Raw genomic sequence first — 25,069 nt, 5'->3', positions numbered from 1 at the left:
CGTAAACGCGGGTACCCGTAAAAAAATATCGCCACACTCGCCAACCACTTCAAACAGGTGTGACAGCTATGGCTTTAATTAGAAACCAGATCCCTGCTTAATATAAACAAACAATACATCAGAGAGTCTGTTTGGATTAATAAAATTCATTGGCATTGTGCAACAGGACAAACCGTTATCCCCGAGGCATTATATACCAAGGTTAAAACATAGCATTGTTCTACAGGTAATAAACCTCTTTGTAGACGATAACTATTGATTGTGGGTGCTAAATGATCGGTACATTGCGTGCTCTTTTAATGAAATCCAGATGGATACCTTTGATTTCCGAACACACATGTCGAAGAAATCCCACAATTTATATTATGAACAATTATCACCTAGACACCTTGAAATCTTCGTACACACACACACACACACACAAAGACGGTTTTAATGCATTACTCTTGACATGTGATAAAGCTGCTTTACACGCATGCGTGGGTAATTCAAATCTGCGGTCAAAAGCCGATGAATAAACGTGGTCTGTTCTAACAAGGACTTATACTTTAAAAAAAGGTGAGTGTTCTAAAGGATTTAACGCGGCTGATCACAGTGATCATTAAAAGTTGGATTATACCTACCATCTGTGTACAAAGGTCATTCTAAATAAATTTATTAATTAATAGCGTGCGATCAGATCATTCGCAGCTACATCAGTGCGGACGCATCAGACCGAGTAGTGCATTACACGGTTAGCCTCTATCGCCATATAAAATATTAAAGAAATGGGGATAACAATTAGTTGGTCTACGGTTGTACATGTCATTCATGTGCTAACGGGTACCCGGGTACCCGTTAAATTTCGCAACGGGTACCCGGGTTGGTTTTTCGTGATTTTTGACAGCCCTAATGAAGAGATTGATCAATTTGTTCATAACATAGGGGTTGAGATTGATCAATCGGGCCAGATTCTGGATCTTGATATTGATCAATGGCAGACAATATATGATGTCGGATGGTGAGATAAATACAAAGCATATGATGTTGGATGGTAAGACCGATTGGTTCATTATAGAAGACGAGTTTTAAAAATAGGTTTTGATGTGCAATGGTGGAATTGATCAAAGGCTCATGGTGTAAGATATTTAGATATATCAATGACTCATAATGTAGGCTGGTGAGACTGACTACTGGCTCACGACAGAAAAGGTGAGATTTATCTATCAATGGATAGATCAATGACCCATGATATAGGATGGTGAGATTGATTACTGGCTCATGGTAGAAGGTGAGATTTATCAATCAATGAATAGATCAATAACTCATGATGTAGGATGGTGAGACTGATTATTGGCTCAAGGTAGAAGGTGAAATTTAGCAATGACTTCTAATGTATGATGGTGAGCTGGTGTATGATAGTGAGAAAGATCAATGGCTAATGATGTATGATGGTGAGATTGATTATTGGCTCATGGTAGAAGGTGAGATTTATCAATGACTCCTGATGTATGATGGTGAGATAGTGTTTGATAGTGAGAAAGATCAATGGCTCATGATGTAGGATGGATTGTGAGATTGATTATTGTCTCATAATATAGGATGGTGCGATTTACAACTGGCTCATGGTGTGAGATGTTGAAATTTATCAATGGCTCTGGTATGCAATCATTACAGTGGTGGAATGCAAAGAATTCAAAGTGTGATAACAAACTTATCTTCAATGCAGGCTAACACAAGACTGATCATAGGACAAGAAGAAAGCAAAAGCAAGTATATTACCAGGTCCTATTCTTCAAGCTCACCTTTTCTTTGTAAGCACTGCCAAGCAGCTGGACACTCTTAAGGTCAACTGTCCCCTTTAGACCCTTCTTCCCCTCCTTCTTTTTCTTCTTCCTGCAGCATCTTTTGCACACACAGTACACACAGCATACAAGTATCAGGAGGGCTCCAGCACATATCAGTACTAATGCCCAGATTGGAACTGAAATCATGAAAGTGGATCGTATCAAGTCTTTCAAATAACAGTAAGGGGACCATTCTACACCATACAATCCTTACAATCAACAGGTACCTGTAATATATCTATAAATAAAAATTAACCCCTTGCTGTAATTACTGATTTAGAGTTTTCATGATCAAATCATTGAAAAAAGTTTACTCTCTAATAGTTCAAAGATCTCGTTAAATTTGAAGAAAAAAATGTGCTTTTTTATTACAGTACTCCATAACCAGCAATTTTAAGGTACAAAGAATAATTTTAAACACTTAAAATCTCTACACTTTCAGCAAAGAATATCAAGAGCACAATTATATCAAATTTAAATTTATTTACCAAAAAAGAATCCCAACAAGTATCGTGGTAAAATCCTGTGAGAAGTATCAAATTCAACATTAGAATGTAAAATTTAATTTAATAAAAGACAGCAACCTGGAAGCATCAATTCCAAGAGTTAAGTAAAACCAAACAGCATTCAGCTTATTGTATTTTCAGCACAGCAATTGATTACTTACAGAACAATACTGAAGCAAGCAGAAACTATATAAGAAAGTGACATACGTTTAAGAATTTCATCTTTTAGCATGTCTCCATATTTTGCCAGTCCTGTTTTTGTGGCTTCTGTAGTCGGCCCACCATTTGGGTTGCTCTCTGTAACACCTGCTAGATTTCTATCAGCTGACCCCTGGGTGACATCTGTTCCCTCTACGGCATCACGCAGCCAGCGTGACAGTGCATCCATTGCTACCAGTGGCATTAGCACAAAGTCTGGAGAAAGAAAAAAAAATTATTATGAAGTGACTGGGAATATATCAAATACAACTCTGTCAATAGGGCAGGCTTAAGTTCTGATTCCAAAAACTGGTCTCCATGGAAACCAAGGCCATTAATATCCCCTGGACTATCCTCTTCTTCTAGAATGACCAAGGCCTTAATATTTTAATTTGTACTGTGGTATAGAACTAGTAAAGTGATTTAGTTCATCCTTAAATCACACGGGACTCCTGCTGAATGAACATGGCAGATGCCACAAATGAAATACAATCTTTACATGCATATAAGTCTGGTTCAACTGCAAACACTAATAGACTCTAATCTGCCATCACGTAATGCACCATCAGAGATGGATATAAGTAGTTTATAAGGAGTAATCTACAGAACAAACAGCATAGAACATGATCTGCTGACACATTATGTAATGGCAGATCAGAGTCTATGTTGTCTGCAGTTGTACCCATGATGTAAGTAACTATGGTTATACTAAAAACTCCAAAATAAACCATGGCTTACAGTGTGTGTGTGTGCATACATGCACACGTGCATGCGTGTAAATTGTCAGTAATCGTTCCTGATTTCTTTACTATTATGCCACAGAGAACAACATTTCTATGTGTGGCATGATATATGCATTGTAGAATAACTTTCTCTGTTCTTGAGGGAGAAATGATTTTATTCTGTTCAAGAGATAAAGCAGTGAGTTAACCTTTTTAATGACCTTATCAACTTGTATTTTCAAGCACAACATATTGTCTGTCTTGATCCCAGCACAAGATATTGTCTTTCACTTTCATACTGTTGTATATCCATTTCTTTTATCATTACTTTTAAATCATTTTTGTCTGCTTTTACTCTTGCTCAACTACCTATGATCATGGCTTTTGATTTGGCTGCATTATCTTCATACCATGATGCTTGCACCAATTATTTATTTTTACCAAATCTTTATTTAATTTAGCACTAAATCTCATCACCTGTTGATCCAATGTTATATTATGTCATGTCATCTCCAAACATACTGGTGGTGGATAGCTCAATGTGATATGGTAAATCATTGATGTACAACAGAAAGAATAATGCTGGAAGAACTGATGCTTGTGGAACACCTGACTTTATCATTTTCTTATCCGAAAGTTTATCTAAAACAGAAACTTGTTGTCTGCCTTCAAGATAGGTTTGAAACCAAGTTAAGTTTTCATGGTTAACTTAATATATGCTGAGCTTTTCCAGCAGGATTTTGTGATTTTCAAGGTCAAAAGCCTTTGTAAGGTCAAGAAACACTGTGCCTACAATGTTACCTTGATGCCTTGCTGTAAACTAATCATCCACACTACTAGTTAGTGTAGTCTGGCATGAATATCCTTCATGGAAGCATGATGGTCATGAATGTAGTACATCAATGATTCCATGTAGTTTCTAAATTCATTACAAACATGTCTTTCTAATATCTTTGAAAGCGATGATAAAACTGATATAGGTCTATAGTTATTCATATCATAAAGATCTCCTTTCTTAAGTATTGGAGTTACTTTCACCAGTTTTAGCCTGTTTGGAAAAATACCTGTGGAAATACTTAGACTGAAGATATATTTACATTAAATGAAGGTGCAATCAACTGAGACGAGAGTTTCAGGAATTTAGCACTTATACTATCTAGACCTGGAGCTGTTCTGACATCAAGTTTGTCTAATTCATTTAAAATGATTTCAAGACTTATTTTAGGTATTTGGAAGCACTTTTCTTTGCTAAGTGTTTAAGAAATATGCTCATTTAATTCATCATTGAAAATTTTTATATGAGCTGTGAGATCCACAAGTTTTTCATTTATATTCACAAAGTAATCATTGAATGCATTTGCAATTTCAAAAGGTTCTTATTAAATATCACCATTTTTATCACTAATACATGTAACTGGCGGGTTACTGACAGATTGGCCTCTCAAGTCATTGAAGGTTTTCCAGAGTTTTCTAGGATTATTTTTTGTAATATTACCCGATACTTTAGCAGAATAGTAAGTTTCTCTTGCATTTTGAATCACTGACTCAACTCTTTTCTCCATAATTTGTAATTGTATCTTTTAATTTATGAAATATTGTTTCTTTTAAAAGCATTCAGTATATTACCTGTAATCCAATCTGGTTGATTTTGTTGCTTGGCTCTCCTGAAATTAATAGGAGTGTTCAGGGTGTCAGTACACATATCTTTCTAGATGTCGAGTCTTGGCATCTGATGGGTCATCAAAACATTCAATTACTGACCAAGGGATAATCTTTCAGTTCTTAAAGGAATATTTTCACTGAATCTTTTCATTAATCAAAACTTGATATATCTGTGATGATATGTACAAGATATAGGATAAAGATCTCTGTGGAATATTGGGGAATTGCAACTTCTATAATACTGTCAGCAACTTTTGTTAGTACAGATGTGATCAATTAGTGTTTCAAATACCCTTGTTATCTTTAAAGTGGGTACATGAACTAGCTGTTGATAAGTCAGGGATTTCATGGTTTTAATCCAGCTTTGACTGGTATCATAAAGCACATTGTAATTGAAGTCACCTACTTAACAGACTTCTTTGTTTCCTATATAAACAGTTTCAAGCTTATTTTGAAAAATAGTATACCAAGCATTGGCAGTGTTCGGTGGTATATATATATATATATATATATATATATATATATATATATATATATATATATATATATATATATATATATATATATATATCCTAATACAATAATTTAGAAATTATGTCTCATTTTTAGCCAGATTATTTCCATACCAAATTCCTCAATTGAAATAAATGCCATTCCTGATGTAAACAAGAAGTCTATCACCCTTTTGGAAAAGTCTGTCTTTTCTTTGAAACTGTAGTTAGAAATTTTTTAAGTTCATCATCATCGCGTGTGTGTGTGTGTGTGTTTGTGTGCATGTGTGTGTGTGTCTGTGTAGAAACACTTTATGCCACTTCAGCACAATAATGGCAATATGGTACCAACTAAATGTAAATTTCAACAAATGTAAAACTGAATTGAACAAAATCTCAAGGATGATAAAAACTTCCAAAACAGGTAAATAAAGCACAACATAAAAAAAAACTAAGTATTTAAATTCTATAAAATGTATATAAAATAAAAGACAAAGATGACAATCTAAAATCCTTAAAACATTGGTCAAAACTTGTTATATAAGCCATATTCCCTCAAGAAAAGAAAGATTTTCTTGGGTAACACATCATCAGTTTCCACAATCCAGTTGACATGAAAATGCTTCCATCTCACAGAGTTTAAGTTGACATACAATGCAGATGACAAGAAAATGCTTCCATCTCACAGGGTGTAAGTCAACACACTCCACAAGCATGTGCTCCCATATCAGTTGTTGCTGTTGTTGTAGGGTTTAACGCCATTTTTCAGCACATGATAGGCTATACATGGCAGCCAGTATTAATGGTAAAGGAAGAACCCAGGAAAACCCAGAAAGAACCACTGACCCACAAGAAGCTACTGGCAAGCCTTCTCACATTGGCCAAATCCAAGACTCGAACCCACGCAGACATAGGTGAGATGGCAGTGATCCGTAACGGAGAGCGCTTTAGACCACTTCGCCACTCGGGGCCCCATCACTCCCCTATCAGTAAGCAATGGCTGATTTGTACACTATTTAGAGTCAGCATATGGAATACCACACACAAAGGTCAAGGTTCTCTCTTCAGTAGTTATGCATGACTCAGTGTGAATGTCCAATACACGATCAGCACAATACCACCTCATCTCAGTATGAGACGAGGGGCCCCGAGTAAGCCTTTATACCAATGTGACTAGGCAGCCAACTGTACAGAATACTTTTCTCAGAGTACATGAGAACATCATGTTTCTGTTGTTGTTGTTGTTGTAGGGTTTAACGCATCTTTTCAGCACAAAATAGGCTATACATGGCGGCCAGTATTAATGGTGGACAAAGAACCCGGAAAAACCCCGGAAAGAACCACCGACCCACGAGAAGCTACTGGCAAGCTTTCTCACATAACCACATTAGCCGAATCCGAGACTCGAACCGATGCAGACAGAGGTGAGATGGCAGTGATCCGTAATGGTGAGCACTTTAGACCACTCGGCCACTCGGGGCCCCTTCATGTTTCTGTAATATCTTGGATAGTTATGGGTTGTCAGAGGATTTGCAAGGTTTTCAGTGTGGAAAGAGAATCTGAAAAGATGATGAAATTTGTTTTTTTGTGAGGCATAATTCAATGCTTTCAGTATGGCTGTAATTTCAGCAGTGAAAATTGAGCTTTTATCCATTTACAAGGTATGGGCTAATGGTAGACAAAGAGGAAATTGATTTATGCATATCTTAAATTACTATAATGGATAATGCATGAATCTGAAAGAACTTTTTAAATCTATACCCAACAGAATTGAAAATTATCATATTAATGCAATATAATACAGATGACTTTAAATGAATATTTTTATATATAATTTTGATCATTTATTTCTTCAATGAAGTCAAAAGTTTCTCTCTGAGCACATTAATTTATATACATACAAGATTGTGCATAACGCACAATTAGGCTATGAGCAGATTATTTTCTGGGTAGACTCAAACCTGGCTCATACTGAATTTATATTCTACAATAAAAACTACATGTACTCAATTAAAGGTCTGATCCAACTGGAAACTGCATAAACCCAGAAGTGCCACTGCATAACGCAGATCTGGATCTACGTAGTCTGTTTGGAGTAATCAGTTTGAACAGCACAGACCCTGATCTGCTGGTGCATTATGCAATAACAGATGCAATAACAGATCTGAGTCTGTTATTTACAGTTGTTCTCAACTTGTACACAAGTACATGTATATATATACCCCATCTCTTCAGAGGTGATAAATCAATTACCTCTAAAAAAAAAAAATACCAGATGTTTCTCAATTAAGTGTCTTGAAAATAATTACCATCGATTGGACAAGAATTTTGTTGTAAACTATGCATGCTATTTCCAATGTATCAAATTTTCAGACTGAACTCTGTATATGTCAGGCAGTATTAGGTTTCTATACTGTGTTTGATCTCAATACTCAACAAGATATAAAATACTGAGTATTTTTCTTTGTAGCATGCCATCATACCTTAATCCATACACCATGTCTTTCATCTAAGTATGTGATCATCAGTTTATTGACACCATTTGTGCCTTTTCCCCCAAAAACAATAGTAGTAAACAGCCTCCCACAAAAAAAAATACAACTGTGTACAAAAATTATGTGCAAGATGCAGGTAATAAAATCTTAGAAGTGATAAAGATGCAGTTGTATTTAACCAACCATTTGTCCTAAGTCAACTGACACAACACTGTTAATGGAATGAAATAAAACATATTCCAATACCATAACCAAAAATAGGCACTATCTGATTTGGAAGAAGATTAGAAAAAATGTACTAGCTCTGACTTTGATTAACAGTCCTCAAATCAATAGGAAACTGTACCAATGTAATAACGGCTTGCTATTACTTGCATAAAGGAGCTTCAATCTGTACATAAAAAATCAAATGGTTAGTATAGGAAAAGCAAAGCAAGAGATCAATGCCATTTCTGACCGTGGTCATACCCTATATTATGACCTACAACACAGTACATTTGTATACCTCCTTTGAACAGTGTCATAGTGAGGATCACTATACAATTTACTCCAGTATAGCAACCTCACCTATAACAGTACATTTGTATGACTTCTTTGAACAGTGTTATAGTGAGGATCACTATATAATTTACTCCAGTATAGTAACCTGACCTATAACAGTACATTTGTATGACTTCTTTGAACAGTGTTATAGTGAGGATCACTATATAATTTACTCCAGTATAGTAACCTGCCCTATAACAGTACATTTGTATGACTTCTTTGAACAGATTAATTGTGTCAAATGATTTATAACTGACCTTAGCATAGCAACCTCATCTACAATATAGTTCATTTGTATCGCTCCTTTGACGAGTGTTACAGTGACAGATCACTCTATAATATACCCCAGTATAGCAACCTCACCTATAACAGTACATTTGTACGGCTTCTTTGAACAGTCAAATTGTGTCAAATCACTTTATAATTTACCCCAGTATAGCAACCTCAACTACAACACAGTACATTTGTATCGCTCCTTTGAAGAGTGTTACAGTGACATATCACTTATAATGTACCCCAGCATAGCAACCTCACCTATAACAATACATCTTCATGACTCCTTTGGACAGTTCTAAAGTGTCAGACCACTATTTAATGTGCAACCTCACCAATAACAGTACATTTTCATGACTCCTTTGGACAGTTCTAAAGTGTCAGACCACTATTTAATGTGCAACCTCACCTATAACAGTACATTTTCATGACTCCTTTGGACAGTTCTAAAGCGTCAGACCACTATTTAATGTGCCCAAGTATAGCAACCTCACCTATAACACAGTAGCTTTTATGGCTTCCTTGAACAGTGTTAAAGTGAGGGATCAGTGTAAAATGTACAAAGTATAAGACGACCTCAACCTATAACAGACCATTTGTATAGCTATTTTCAACAGCTTTACTGTGACAGATCACCATTTAGCATATCTCTGCCCCAGTATAAGGCAACCTCACCTATAAGACTACATGGCTAACATGAACAGCACTATATTGCAGGATCAGTGTAGTATACATAATGTACCCCTGTATAAGATGACCTCACTTAACACAGTACATTTATATGTCTCCTTTGAACACAGTACATTTATATGTCTCCTTTGTTTTTTGTTGTTGGGTTTAACGCCATATTTGAGCACACGATAGGCTATGCATGGCGGCCAGTATTAATGGTGGAGGAAGAACCCGGGAAAACCGCAGGAAGAACCACCGACCCATGAGAAGCTACTGGCGAGCTTTCTCACATACCCACGTTAGCCGAATCCTAGACTCGAACCCACGCAGACAGAGGTGAGATGGCAGTGATCCGTAATGGAAAGCGCTTTAGACCACTCGGCCACTCGGGGCCCCTTTATGTCTCCTTTGAACAGTGTTAAAGTGACATACTATTGTATAGCTTAAATACAGAATAGACCCATATCAGCATTCACATCATGCTAATCATCTACTCGTATAATAACAGAAACATTAATTTACTAATACATTATGCAATGCTAGATCTCAGTCTAAGTTCTCTGCAGTTGTGCTTGTCTTACATAAGAAAATATGGCAAAGAGATATATAAAAAAAATTAGGCAAGTATTCCATAAAAAAATGGATAAATATACAGTCCAACTTTCATTATGAATAATCACCAAAACCAACAAGCATACAGTTTATCTCAAGTATTCAACAAGGGTATAATTTTCTCTCTTTCAAATTTCCACATTTTACCTCTATATTCTGACAATTTCTCGTTGACAGCACCTGTAAGACTAGTTTAACTGATCCTATCACACATGGTACTCATTAAAAGAAACAATGAAATGTTATGAGTTATTACCAAATTTACACAAACAAAACGTACAAACAAATACGACCAGTTTTGACCCAGATCTGAAAGCTGTCTATGCATTTCACTTAGAAATCATGATGTGTCAAAGATCCCGTTCTGCCAATGCATTGTGTAGATACTCTGCTCTGACATTTGGGTAAGTGTTATACACAAGAAAATTTAAATATTACATGTAATTGATTACAACATTAAGCACAAAGACACACTATTCAGGAACAACAACAGTGATGACCCTAGTCTCATCAAGTGACTAAGCAGGGCATGGGAAACCATAGGTAACAGGCATTCAGGAACAACAAGTCCTCTATATGTCAATATGGAATGCTGGAACTCATTCAAGGTGTTATCAGTATCAAGGCATAAAAAAATAAGTTTAAAATCCATCTGTAAACTTATGTTGGCCTTAATGGGTGATCAGGGACCATACCTCCAGTAGAAGATATTGTGGAATGGTGGAAATGATACCCATTCAATAACTTTTCAACATCAAGTCATGTGCCACATCTCGCTGAGTTCCAACCATCCTTGGTAATGGAAGGACACAAACAAGAAAGTAAGGCAGACATGTAATCTGAGGCAGAATTCAGGAACAGACAATAGGCCATTCAATTAAGGAGCATAACTCATGTACAATGACATAATGGAACTCAAAATCAAACTCATTCAAGGTCTCATCAATATAAAGATGCATGCCAAAATCTGATTTAAATTTAAACAAACCTTCATAATAGAAAATTGCTACAGAGGCCAAAGTCAGGAGGACAAGCAATCAAGGGGAATAACTCTTGCAAATGCTGTCATGGAACACTGGAATTTAAATTCATTCAAGGGGGTGCTCAACAGATATTATGAACATCTGAGAGTGACAGGTGTAAGGTGAAGGTGTTTGCATTTGCAACATGCACAATGGAGATATTCTGGCAAACCTCCATGTTGCTATCATGTATTGTGGCTCAAAATTCTTTGCATATGGAAATTCTACACAATCTAAGCAACAGCTAAAACCAAAATGGCTGCTACCCCATGTCCTTGAAAAATCATCCCCACTTAGATTAAAGTACACCATTATTAGCAGTTATTAAAATAAGGGAAACAAATTTTGCCAGAGTAGACAATAACAAAAGTGTAATGAATAAATTATAAATTATATATAAAAGTATTGAAAAAAAGTTGGCTCCTTTTTTCACAATTTACCTCTGAAGTCCAGGACATGAAAATGAACAAGAGGAACCAGCAGATTTTTGATAGGTGCACATCTGAACTAAGGCCAAGCTGTATACTGTATAACCCAAATTGCACACATCAATCATACACCAAAATAATCGAAGTAAAAGTTGTTTTAACAATACCTATTAAGATTTTTAACCAACCAGTAAACCAGTGAGGAAAATCTGTGAAATTTGTTTTCTTTAAAAACATAACCCATGCAAAATACAAAACTGTAGAGTGCTACCCAAATTGTGATCAATATCAAGCTGCATGCCAAATCTGGTTGAAATCGAACACACTGAAGTAAAGTTATGGTACAGAATGCAAAGTCAGTAGGATAGACAGAGGCCATGGATGCAATAAACAACACTTGCTTGTGGAATGCCTGAAATAAAAATCATTCAAGGTTTCCTCACCATGAAGCTATACACCAAACTTGGTCAAAATCAACCCATCCTTGACAAAGTAATGCTGAAGAAATCAGTCAATAAGATTGGCAATCAGGGGTCATGACTCCTATAAATGATGTCATATAAAGCTGGAATATAAAACTGCCTGCCAAACTGCAATGCAGCATAGTTTGTGGCGACCACTGTTACGAAGTCAGGTAATAAGGGGTCATAACTCCTGTAAATGATGTTATGGACCTCTGGATATGCTAAGGTTAGCTAAAGGTCTGCAGTTAAAACAATCAGACCAAAAGTTTATCTCTACATCAGTCTAGAATGATCTTCAGGGAATGCTTTCTCAGGAAATGCTTTCCCTGAAGTCTGCTAGGATCTTTCTATAAGCTAGGGTCAACCATCAGTGCATGGAGTCAGCATGTACAACTATAAGTATTGGAGTCTAATTAAATATTAAAGAGAAAATCTCCTAGTGTGTCTGATTCCCCCAGTGCAGTTACATTAGATTATGTACTACAAAACAGACCATAGCTTCTGTAAAGATAAGGAAATTACTTGAGTAGTGGTTTATACAAGTTACATTATAAATCCAATAATGTTATCTTTAAAATTCCAATTCACTGAAGCAATCATAGTACAAATCCCTCTTTCTGACCACCCCAAATTAATACCACTCATTTATTATGCACTGAACCAGTTCCACTTATCATGTCAAACAGCAAACAGAAATGTGAAAACCTCCCAATTAAAAATCAACCTCCATAGAGTCATCAATGGTCTTATAATTCTGGAAGTTTACTGTCTACTTTTTAGCTGATAGACCTAACCAAGTTCAACACTATCCTTTCATTATGCCATATTTGTTTATGCCATCAGGGGCCCTGGATGACTGAGTGGTCTAAGACGCTTGCCTTTAGAGATCACTCACACATCGCCCCTCTGTCCGTGTAGGTTTGTGTTTTAGCATGATCATGTGAGTATGCAAGAAAGCTTGCCAGTAACTTCCCATGGATCAGAGGTTCTTCCCAGGATTTTCCCAGATTCTTCCTCCACCAAATATTCTTAACTCTATTCTGAGCTGAAAAATGATGTTAAAGCACACAAAACCAAACCATTTTCACATTAGTATAATTTTCAACATCTTGAGGTAAACTGCCATGTTACATGGTAATTGATCGAACACAAGCATTACAAAACAAGTCCAAATCTCACAAGCCCTTTAATACCTTCCTAGTGTTTCATGATTCTGAAACAGCACCTAATCAATAGTTTCCTAGCAACCAGCACTGTTCATGTTATCAAGGCTTGCATTTATGTTACTTTTCTCCTTTCAAAAGGAAAGATTACAAATCCCAGTGTCACAAGAAATTCAAATGTAACATTACATTAAAAAAAAAACACTAAACCTATACGATTTTCTGTAGTACTGAATTAACAACCCTTTATTCACAATTGGAGGCTAGCTGCACATAGAAAAGCTGCAGTAACAGATTATGTACAACAGAAATGAGATGACTCTCACATCAACAACTTTAAACAGTGATATGTATAAATGTATGCATTAGATCTAAATGCACATTACCACAAGTATGGCTATATAGTACTGTTATAGTGTCATGCATGGGAAAGTTTGAGTCAGCTTGAAATATTGGAGCATTACACTGTTACTGATAATTTACATGACAAACAAATAGTTCCATGTCTTGTACCTTTCAAATTGAATGGGTATGTGTATTTCTAGCTATAATATGACACTGAATACATAATTATGAGATCCTTTTCATCAATGGCACTATATGATATTTCATGCAAACTTTAACAAAGCCACTATCTACCTATCAATCTCAAATGCACTGCTTGAAAACAATGTCATACTCTGATGCAAATCCAGTAAGATTGTTAACTGTATCAGATGGGTTTCAATTAGTTTTCTAGTAATTTACAACTTCACAAATATAAAAATTATTCCATCAAATTTGATTCTAAAAAGCTGAGTTTAAATTAGAATCAAATTTCCAAAGCTGATGCCTCAGATGTACATAACTAATATTAAGCAAACAAGAACACCATTCACTCAAGTGACCATTTCACAAAAACCATCCCTGCACTCCGACATCTTGTGGAGGATATCGGGAACAATGTCACTCTATACAATACTTTAGAATTTATGTGGTTGCAAGGCAGACCATTACATCAAACATTTCATAATTATCTGGGTTCGAAAAAGAATAAATTTGAGTGAAATTTACATTTTTATATAAAAATGTCCACATAAAACCAAATACAGACTGTGATGAATGGAGTCTACAATACCCATAAAATTGCAAATTTAGTGTAATTGTAAGCTATATCTAGATTGTTTGACAGTTAACTCACACATCAAAACCACTGAATGTTAATTAAAACAACAGCCATCAAAAGAATGGATAATCACTATCCCATCCCACCCTGAAAGACTGTAGCCTTTACAAATGTAAAGATTAAAATAAGTTTCAAATTTAACATCCAGTTACTTTTACCACTTCTTGATTCAGTAAGATGATGTCCGTCCTGAAATGTAGTGCAACTCTGAAGATTACATATATACAGGTACTTGCCTAGAAGTCTGACCCAACTGAAAACTACACGGACCCTGACCTGCCATCATACATCTGGGTCTCAGTAGTCTGTTAGGAGTTAACAGAACAAATATCAGACCCTGATCTGCAGGTACAATATGCAACACAGATCTGGGTCTATGTTGTTTGCAGTTGGACCATATATATCACTGTGATAAATTATAAGTATAGATCTGATTTTTTTATAAAAAGTAATGTTTGGTCAGTAATATGAAATAATACTCTAATAAAGCAACTATGTACTATTTGTACTTGTTGCATAAATAGCTTGAAGTCAAAAATATGGTGCATTACATTTAAATAATTAAATTTGTAAAACAACTTTAAAGCTAAGTTTTCAAAAAACTTACATTTCAATTTTATATTAGAAAAGCTTGCTTTAGACAGAAGTAAGCAACAGTTTTAAAGATAAAAAATCTATATCTTTTAATCTGTAAATTTCTCTCTACATGATAAACCCATTGTGCAGCTGTCTAAATGTCTCCACATGATAAACCCATTGTGTAGCAGTCTGTATAATGTCTCTACACGATAAACCCATTGTGTAGCTGTCTATATATCTCTACACGATAAACCCATTGTGCAGCTGTCTATATAATGTCTCCACATGATAAACCCATTGTGTAGCAGTCTGTATAATGTCTCTACACAATAAACCCATTGTGTAGCTGTCTATATATCTCTACATCATAAACCCATTGTGTAACTGTCTATATAATGTCCCTACATGATAAGCCAATTGCGTAGCTGTCTATGTCATTACATGACAAACACATTGTGTAGCTGTCTATATAATGTCCCTACATGATAAGCCAACTGCGTAGCTATGTCATTACATGATAAACACATCATGTAGCTGTCTATATAATGTCCCTACATGACAAGCCAACTGCGTAGCTGTCTATGTCATTACATGACAAACACATCGTGTAGCTGTCTATATAATGTCCCTACATGATAAGCCAATTGCGTAGCTATGTCATTACATGATAAACACATCATATAGGTTTCTATATAATGTCTCTACATGATAAACCATTTATGTAGTTGTCTAATGTCTCTACATGATAAACCCATTGTGTAGCTGTCTATATAATGTCTCTACACAATAAATATATAGTGCAACTGTCTATAATATAATGTCCTTACATGATAAACCAATTGTATAGTTGTCTATATAATGTCTTTACCTGATAAACCCTTTGTGTAGCTGTCTATATAATGTCTCTACAGGATAAACCTATTGTGTAACTGTCTATAAGGTCTTTACTGTGAGGATAAGCCCATTGTGTAGATGTCTATATAATGTCTCTACATCATAAACCCATTGTGTACTTTTCTATATAATGTCTCATAATGATAAACCCATTGTATAGCTGTCTATAATATAATGTCTCTACTTGATAAACCCATTGTGTAGTTGTCTATGTAATGTGTCTACATGGTAAACCCACTGTGTATATATCTCTACACGATAAACCCATTGTGTAGCTGTCTATATAATGTCATCAAAAGATACCATTTTCAACAAATTAATCCACAGATTAAAACAAGAATGATTCCAAGTGGATGATGTTCTGAAAATAGTCTTGAAACCATTTTTACTGTGTTCTATCAGAATTTTAACACTGTTCAATGAAGCAAACAGGTCACCAGGTATTAAATCCATGCAGTCAGCAAGAGAGCTCCACCCTGACTAATCAATTACCTTATGAATCACAAGCTTACCAAAGGATCAATTACCATGATGGTTCCAGACAAGTCAAAATCAAATTATCTGTTTAGTAGATGTACATTTACACATTAACATATTCAAGTGGTTTACTAAAGAACAGTTTGTACCTAATAAAAGTTCATCTTAAATAATTACTAAATGTGCTAGTTGTAGCAAAATGGTTTAGCATTATAAATCCTTCACTTCTCTGGCAAAAAAAAAAGTTTTTATCATACAAGCACTGTTTATGGACTTAAGGTTTGAAACAAAATGGCTTTATTGTTTGTTTAAGCACAGCATATGTTATTAAATCATTTCATTTTAACAGCTTACCTTTGTGGTAAACAGTATGCCATATATACTCACTTAACAGTATGCCATACATACTCACTTATAAGTCCCATACATACTCACTTATAAGCCAGGTCCAACTGCAAAATGCACTGACCAAGATCCGCTGTCAAATAATGCACTAGCAGACCTGGGTCTGTTCAATTTATTACGAGTAGAATAAACATCTCTGGTTTGCTGGTGCATTATGTGATGGCAGATTACAGCCTATGAAGAAAGCTTCCTCCATTATTTTCACAACATTCATTGTACACTATACACTTTATGCTAAACCAGGTTTTGTACATTGTTTGAAGAGCACAATCAAATACTGGCAATGTGATTTCAGGTGGGAATTAAGATGCTGAGAAAGTCATGACATGTATTTGCAGAAAATCAAGTCTAACCTGCAACCTATACTTCAAAAGACACTTCAATAAACAGTCACTTGTCATAAGTAGATCAACGCTGGTCATAAGTAGATCCATACTTGTAGTAAATAGATCCATACTTGTCATAAGTAGATCCACACGTCATAAGTAGATACACGCCTGTCATAGCAGATCCACACTTGTCATAAGTAGATCCATGCTTGCCATAAGTAGATACTTGTCATAAATAGATCCACACTTGCCATAAGTAGATCCACACTTGCCATAAGTAGATCCACACTTGTCATAAGTAGATCCAAGCTTGCCATAAGTAGATGCATACTTGTTGTAAATAGATCCAACTTAAGATCCTTATAAACAACATTTTAGAAGAAACAGAAATCTTAATTATGCATCCTGATCTATTATTCATGTCACTTTCATACTTTTCACCTATGACTATACTTCAAACAGATTTTCTTGGTTCCATATTTTCTAATGTACCATGCTCGGTGTGATATCTGGACATACTGTTAAAGATTATTACTGGGGTAATATCTGAGAGTGAAATTCATCACAATAACTGCACATACATAAGTAATATCCCCAAAACATACACACCAGGTATACACCTGCGGACTTAACTCCCTTTGAATGTGTTGGAAGCTCTCCACATGGGAGGTACTCTCTCTTTCCATATATGGTTATGCTGAAAAAAGGGTTTGTCAGATTTGCTCTTGAGACTGAATTTCCCCATAAACATTAGTTGGTAAAGAGGATATAAAATACATGTGTAATAAGTGATAGGCAGTGACAAGGTATCAGACATCCATGATGGTAACACATTTTAGATGGTAAGAAACTATCAGACATGCATGATGGTAATACATGTTAGGTGGTAACATGATTTCAGATTAAAGAGTGTTAAGTTCCCCAAAAAGTCAGGATTTTCTAGAAGGGTTATAGCAACTGCACCCTTCCAGAAGGCATTCCATGATCAAGAAATGTGTACTAAGTCAGGGATATATTTGCCCATTTTTTAACTAAATGTGGGTGTCAGCACATAGTGCAGGTACTATGTCATATACAGTATGATATTTAGGCAACTATAAACAGAATAGACCCAGACCTGCTGGTGTGCATACTTCAACAGAATCTGAATCTAATCAGTTCACTTGATGTCAAAAACAGCACAGATCCAGACCTGGTAGTCTGCATTAGACTTCAAATTAATCTAAATCTAATAAATTCACTTGCTTTCAAAAACAGCACAGACCCAGACCTGCTGGTGTGCAGAATGCACCAACATAATTTAGTTCTAATCAGTTCACTTGATGTCAAAAACAGCACAGAACTAGACCTGGTAGTCTGCATTAGACGTCAAATTAATCTAAATCTAATAAATTCACTTGCTTTCAAAAACAGCACAGACCCAGACCTGCTGGTGTGCAGAATGCACCAACATAATTTAGATCTAATCAATTCACTTGATGTCAAAAACAGCACAGACCCTGACCTGGTGGAATGCATTAAATATCAACAGAATTTAAATCTAATCAATTCACTTTAGGTATCCACTGAACACCAACAGAATCTTGGTCTCATCATTTCACTTGATGTCATAAATATAATAAAACAGAAAAGACCCCGAGTTCTGCAGATGTTTATTAAGTACCAATACAATCATTTTAACTGCATATAAAAAAAAGTTTGTGTCAGTAAAACAAGTTCTTCCCCAGTGCATAAAAAAAAAATATGTTCCAAATCAAAAAATTTAAAACAGTGAACAAATAAAAAATGTCAGTGAAGGTGGAGGTGCAAAAATTGTTATCTATCCCAGCTGACATTATTGATATGGGAAAAATTTTAACCAATGATGTTCCTTTGTAGGCAACTCAACAGAATTTGTTAAATAAAGGCAAATTTAGAACTGAAATACAAATTGCTAAAGAAAAATGTCATCTCATAAATTACTGCCTGGTAAGAAAAAAGCTTAAATTAAAATAACAATGAAACTTTAGTGTACCCAGTTAACACAATATTGCTTCAGAGTGAATTAATTGTTAACCTTAAATAATTTTGCACAAATAAATGACCTTTACAGTAAATGTATACAAATAAATACCATATAGTACCAAGGGCTGAGCAATAGCAGTACCAAAATGATAGAATGCCACATGGTAATTATACATCAATGCCCATTCAAACCATAATGGATCAGTACCAAAATGATAGAATGCCACATGGTACATATACATTAATGCCCATTCAAACCATAATGGATCAGTACCAAAATGACAGAATGCCACATGGTAATTATACATCAATGCCCATTCAAACCATAATGGATCAGTTCCAAATGATAGAATGCCACATGGTAATTATACATTAATGCCCATTCAAACCATAATGGATCAGTTCCAAAATGATAGAATGCCACATGGTACATGTACATCAATGTCCATTCAAACCATAATGGATCAGTACCAAAATGACAGAATGCCACATGGTACATATACATTAATGCCCATTCAAACCATAATGGATCAGTACCAAAATGATAGAATGCCACATGGTAATTATACATCAATGCCCATTCAAACCATAATGGATCAGTACCAAAATGATAGAATGCCACATGGTACATATACATTAATGCCCATTCAAACCATAATGGATCAGTTCCAAAATGATAGAATGCCACATGGTAATTATACATTAATGCCAATTCAAACCATAATGGATCAGTACCAAAATGACAGAATGCCACATGGTAATTATACATCAATGCCCATTCAAACCATAATGGATCAGTACCAAAATGATAGAATGCCACATGATACATATACATCAATGCCCATTCAAACCATAATGGATCAGTTCCAAAATGATAGAATGCCACATGGTAATTATACATCAATGCCAATTCAAACCATAATGGATCAGTTCCAAAATGATAGAAAGCCACATGGTAATTATACATCAATGCCCATTCAAACCATAATGAATCAGTTCCAAAATGATAGAATGCCACATGGTAATTATACATCAATACCCATTCAAACCATAATGGATCAGTTCCAAAATGATAGAATGCCACATGGTAATTATACATTAATGCCCATTCAAACCATAATGGATCAGTACCAAAATGATAGAATGCCACATGGTACATATACATCAATGCCCATTCAAACCATAATGGATCAGTACCAAAATGATAGAATGCCACATGGCAATTATACATCAATGCCCATTCAAACCATAATGGATCAGTACCAAAATGACAGAATGCCACATGATACATATACATCAATGCCCATTCAAACCATAATGGATCAGTTCCAAAATGATAGAATGCCACATGGTAATTATACATCAATGCCAATTCAAACCATAATGGATCAGTACCAAAATGACAGAATGCCACATGGTAATTATACATCAATGCCCATTCAAACCATAATGGATCAGTACCAAAATGATAGAATGCCACATGATACATATACATCAATGCCCATTCAAACCATAATGGATCAGTAGCATGACGACAGAATGCCACATGGTACATATACATTAATGCCCATTCAAACCATAATGGATCAGTTCCAAAATGATAGAACGCCACATGGTACATATACATTAATGCCCATTCAACCCATAATGGATCAGTTCCAAAATGATAGAATGCCACATGGTAATTATACATTAATGCCCATTCAAACCATAATGGATCAGTACCAAAATGATAGAATGCCACATGGTAATTATATATCAATGTCCATTCAAACCATAATGGATCAGTACCAAAATGACAGAATGCCACATGGTAATTATACATCAATGCCCATTCAACCCATAATGGATCAGTTCCAAAATGATAGAATGCCACATGGTACATGTACATCAATGTCCATTCAACCCATAATGGATCAGTTCCAAAATGATAGAATGCCACATGGTACATGTACATCAATGTCCATTCAAACCATAATGGATCAGTACCAAAATGACAGAATGCCACATGATACATATACATCAATGCCCATTCAACCCATAATGGATCAGTACCAAAATGATAGAATGACACAAGGTACATATACATTAATGCCCATTCAAACCATAATGGATCAGTACCATGACGATAGAATGCCACATGGTACATATAGATTAATGCCCATTCAAACCATAATGGATCAGTTCCAAAATGATAGAATGCCACATGGTACATATACATTAATGCCCATTCAAACCATAATGGATCAGTTCCAAAATGATAGAATGCCACATGGTACATATACATCAATGCCCATTCAAACCATGAAAGGTTCATACAAGGATTGCACTATGAATTGGTAAATAGAAGATCCACTAAAAATAAACAGAATGAAAATTCAAAAGGGCCACTTGTGGGCATTATTTACATTTTGTATCAGCATAGATATATCTATATATATATATATAGATGAGATTCACAGCAAGAACAAAAAGCCTTGGCTTCCTGTTTGTATGCAAATGAAGGTATATAAAATGAGAAAATCAATGGACATGTAAGTGCCAGTCTACACTTGTGTGGAGGGAAGTCAGTTGGTGACGTAAACATCTGGTGAATACAAATTCACTACTGACATCACATCTGCTGAGTCTTTTCATTCACTTAGCTTCTCTTAATAAGATCTGGTTTGGTTTTGTGGGTTTTACTGCCATTCCTTATTGCATGACATGCCATACATGACAGCTAGAAGAAACCTTGTCTGCATAAATAACACAAGTCTGGTAAGATATTCAATCCATTCCAACTTATTTGTCTGTCTGAGATGTAAACTTGGCCAGTAACTTGAAAATTTACTCAAATTTTATCAGGGTATATTAACTCATTAACCCCTGGCGCCACGTTTACGCATTAGGGGTAGTAGTCTACTGCTGAGCTCTGTAGCGTCAAGGTCATGTATGATGCACTAAAGTGGGTGGGATTATAGAGAGGTAGACTGAAATAATCTGGACATTCTAGTTGCACTACAAAATACAGAGGGAAAAACCTAATAAATTCGCCCGTGGTCAGAATTTGATTTTGTGTCCAGATTTCAGACATTTTGGCTTCAAATCTAAGGCAGACCAGTCAATATGGTGTCAATATGAAAATGATGGGTCCATTAAGCTCTGCTCGTGTGTGAGCAAAATAGCCATTGAAAAACGATGTTTCTAACACAACTAAGCATTAGGTTAACAGGAAATCTCTTGGAAGTCAATGTATTGGGATTTATTCAGAAATAGGCCCCATAATGTGTTTTATACTCACATTTCAGGTGAAAATGACAAAAACCTCCAGGGGTTAACAAGTTAAGAACCAAATCAAATTTTGCACAAGTTAAATGCTGGTCAACAGAAATAATACAGATAACATTAAAATAGAGTTTAACTTACAAGCAATAAAACCTATGAATAAAGGAAAATCAATAAGCACATGTCATTTTCTAACAACTAAATCTGGGATTGCAAAGTGTTTTAGGATAGTGACTATACATTTTTAACATGATTTTGCCATTCAACAATATAAACTTCTAAAAAAACAAGCTTCTAAAAGAATTGAGCAGTACAGAAAATTCATTCAACATTTTGCATAAAACCAAATTTAAAAAACTGGCACCTAATGATAAAGAAATGTATAAAACTGCAAATGATATATGTGTGACAGAAAGAAAAGATATTTGAGTTCTTATAAAGATAGCAATTTTACTCCAATTTAGTACCTGGATAGTGTTCTTAAATATGAAATATGCTTTACAGAATACAATACAATCAACAAAAAATTTATTTAGCTTTTCTACAATACCAAACAAGGCTAGATTTGAAAAGAACATGAAGAAATGCATAAAACAGAAAATATTTGTTTTTAAAAGATAAAAAAAAGATGTCAATGTTATTTCAGTGAACGTGTTTCTTGCTCACGTGTAAGCCATTTAGACTGCACGTTAATTCAATGTAAGTTTTAAAAGATTTGAATACTGAGATGTCTACAGAAGATATATTTAGCTTTTCAAATGATAAAAAGTATTATCTGCTCAAACAAAACATGATGAAATGCATAAAAAAGGCAAATATAATCAGTTCCAGTTTACTCATAAGTCAGAACTGTATGCTGATGTTTTGAACTTGAAGTAAATGCCCTTAAAACTGAAACTGGCATTCTAAAACAGTGTACAGTGTACAAAACTTTATTTTATATTTTACATTACATGAGCTTTTAAAAGATACCAAATATGACTTACTCCATTAAAATATTTTTTAAAAAAACTGCATGAAAAAGTGTAATTACAATTTATTTAACAAACAGTAAAGAATATTTGTTCCAAAATTTTGCTTATCTTTAGGCCTAATCGTAACTTCCATTTCTTTCTGAACAAACTGCTTAAAAATATGTAAAGTTTATAGGAAATGTATCTTTGAAATTAAATATACAACATAACCAATGGCGATATTACTCCCTACTCTAATACCCAATGTTAAACCCACCTAGTTGGACTTGTTTACTCACAAAATCAAAAAGTTACAGAAACCATTGCTCACAAAATTATGAAGAAACCATATTAGTGACAAAACGAGTTTTACTTTTACTGTACATTTTAAACTGGCAGAAGAAACATATCAACAAACATAAGGGACATTCTGTCTCAGCAACTACCATGTACCGGTATACTAACTTATAAGTTGAGTCAAACTGCAAACAACAAAGAACCTGATCTGCCATAGCATAATGCACCTGCTGATTGGGGTCTATGTTGTTTGCTCTACTGATTACTCCTAATAAACTGCACAGACCCAGCAGCACATTAAGCAATGGCAGATCTGGTTCTGTGCAGTTTGCAGTTGGACCCATCACTGCATATATTCCAGAGGCAGTGATGACTGCGCACAGTAACTGGTTCCATTATGGCAACTTACCCTCAAAGCTCACCCTATGACTGCCCTAATCATGCTCTCGTTTAATCATGCCCAGCCAGTTGCCAATCTCTATGTGACATGTCTGGTATCAGAGATTAACTAATTTAAATGGTACTACATTTTGTGCTGTAATTTGCATCATTTTGCTGGGCCATTAAAATTACATTAAAGCACTTTATAGATGTGATGTTACAGATGTAGCTTGTTAAATTTGCACTGATAGTGAAAAAAAAATAGCATTTTATCTTTTGATTCCATTCATGAACTTCAAACTATTTCCTGCAAAGGGAAGAATATTTTTTTCACAAAGTTGGTGGCAGCTATGACTACAATGTGGGTCAAGCCCACAAAAATAGTTAATGAAAAGTGTGAAAGAATTATTGACCATCCATACTGTTTTCATCACACAGCTGTTTTCATAGCTTTTGTGGCTGCTACAAACAATTTAAAAACCCAACATAAAATGATCACATTATATGAATATAAGGAGTGGTTTTCTAATGATAGAACCTGGGTGCCAGCTTAACAAATCTGTTATTCTATTGTTATTCTAGGGTTTAATGCCATTTTCAGCACAAGATAGGCTATATATGGCGGCCAGTATAACTGGTGGAGGAAGAACCCTGGAAAACCCAGGGAAGAACCACCGACCCACGAGAAGCTATACTGGCAGGCTTTCCCACGTACCCACGCCAGCCGAGCCTTGGACTCGAACCCACGCAGACAGAGGTGAGATGGCAGTGATCCGTAACGGAGAGCGCTTTATACCACTTGGCCACTCGGGGTCCCCTTAACAAATCTGTCAGAAAAGTAAAAAGAAATGGGGCGGGGATTTACTATCCAAAAAAGATATCCCATATAAATTTGGCAAATTATTTGTAACAATGGACGTGGTCTTATCATCAAACACAGGATTATCATATAATAAATACAATGCTGTCGACAATGCCAATTTTTGTATGTGCAAGACCATGAAAACTGATACCAGAAAAAATAACTGAATTCACATATTTAAACAGTATAATTTCATCATACATGGATAAAATACTTATTCACTGTAAATAATTTTGTAGCAAAATTGTTCCCATTACATGTAGATATAAACTATGAACTTGATGAAATGAACACAGACAATGTAACTAGAACAATATCAAATGAAAGCTTGACAACTGTCATTACTGAACAATTTACACACTAATCCTATCATAATGTC

The 25,069-nt window shown here is 35.2% G+C and overlaps 1 protein-coding gene across 4 annotated transcripts in view; it reads right to left on the bottom strand.

The window, feature by feature from the left end:
- The window catches only part of LOC149786051 (synaptotagmin-1-like), a 128,626-nt gene that overhangs the window by 50,810 nt on the left and 52,747 nt on the right, over positions 1–25,069 (bottom strand). For all 4 annotated transcript variants that reach the window (XM_089976343.1, XM_089976342.1, XM_089976341.1 and 1 more), the window contains 2 exons: positions 2,540–2,746; positions 1,785–1,963 (listed from right to left, as the gene is read on the bottom strand). In XM_089976343.1, the coding sequence (XP_089832469.1) occupies positions 1,785–1,963; positions 2,540–2,735 (375 nt within the window). In that variant the 5' untranslated portion in view covers positions 2,736–2,746. The remainder of the gene's footprint in view (positions 1–1,784; positions 1,964–2,539; positions 2,747–25,069) is intronic.

Source organism: Sinohyriopsis cumingii, chromosome 12 (genome assembly GCF_028554795.1).
Source record: "Sinohyriopsis cumingii isolate HCF-2022 chromosome 12, ASM2855479v2, whole genome shotgun sequence".
NCBI lineage: Eukaryota > Metazoa > Mollusca > Bivalvia > Unionida > Unionidae > Sinohyriopsis > Sinohyriopsis cumingii.
This window is presented reverse-complemented; position numbering and strand designations above follow the sequence as displayed.